The 383-nt window shown below is 36.3% G+C and overlaps 1 protein-coding gene across 1 annotated transcript; it reads left to right on the forward strand.

Annotated features, from left to right (window-relative positions):
- Positions 1-38: 38 nt before the first annotated feature.
- On the forward strand, positions 39-327 carry LOC108780899 (60S ribosomal protein L13). Its single transcript, XM_018548732.1, has one exon. The coding sequence runs from the start codon at positions 98-100 to the stop codon at positions 299-301; it is 204 nt and encodes a 67-aa protein (XP_018404234.1). The 5' UTR covers positions 39-97; the 3' UTR covers positions 302-327.
- The last annotated feature ends 56 nt before the right edge of the window (positions 328-383 follow it).

Here is a 383-nt window from a genome sequence, read left to right on the forward strand (position 1 = left end):
TTATTTTTATTATCATTTTATTTTTTAATTTTAGCCTAAGAAGGGAGATGCAACCGAAGAGGAGAGGAAACTTGCAGTTCAAATCAAGGGAGATCCCATGCCTATCCGACATCAAGCACCTGCTAAAGCAAAGGCACGTCCTGTCACTGAGGAGGAAACTAAATTCTCTGCATATATAACCCTTCGTAAAGCACGAGCTGACGCACGATTAGTTGGCATTCGTGCAAAGCGCGCTAAGGATGCATCGGACAATCCTGATGAAATGACTAAAGTTGCTAAGGATAAGAAAGCCAAGAAGTAATTCTTTATATATATATGACATCTCTTTTTCCTTATATATATATATATATATATATATGTTTATTAAGTGCAACAAGGTATAT

This window comes from Cyphomyrmex costatus, unplaced genomic scaffold, assembly GCF_001594065.2.
Source record: "Cyphomyrmex costatus isolate MS0001 unplaced genomic scaffold, Ccosl1.0 scaffold75, whole genome shotgun sequence".
In the NCBI taxonomy this organism is placed as follows: domain Eukaryota; kingdom Metazoa; phylum Arthropoda; class Insecta; order Hymenoptera; family Formicidae; genus Cyphomyrmex; species Cyphomyrmex costatus.

Excerpts from the sequence above, each read along its gene's own strand:
- LOC108780899 (XM_018548732.1), top strand. The coding sequence starts at position 98 with ATGCCTATCCGACATCAAGCACCTGCTAAAGCAAAGGCACGTCCTGTC.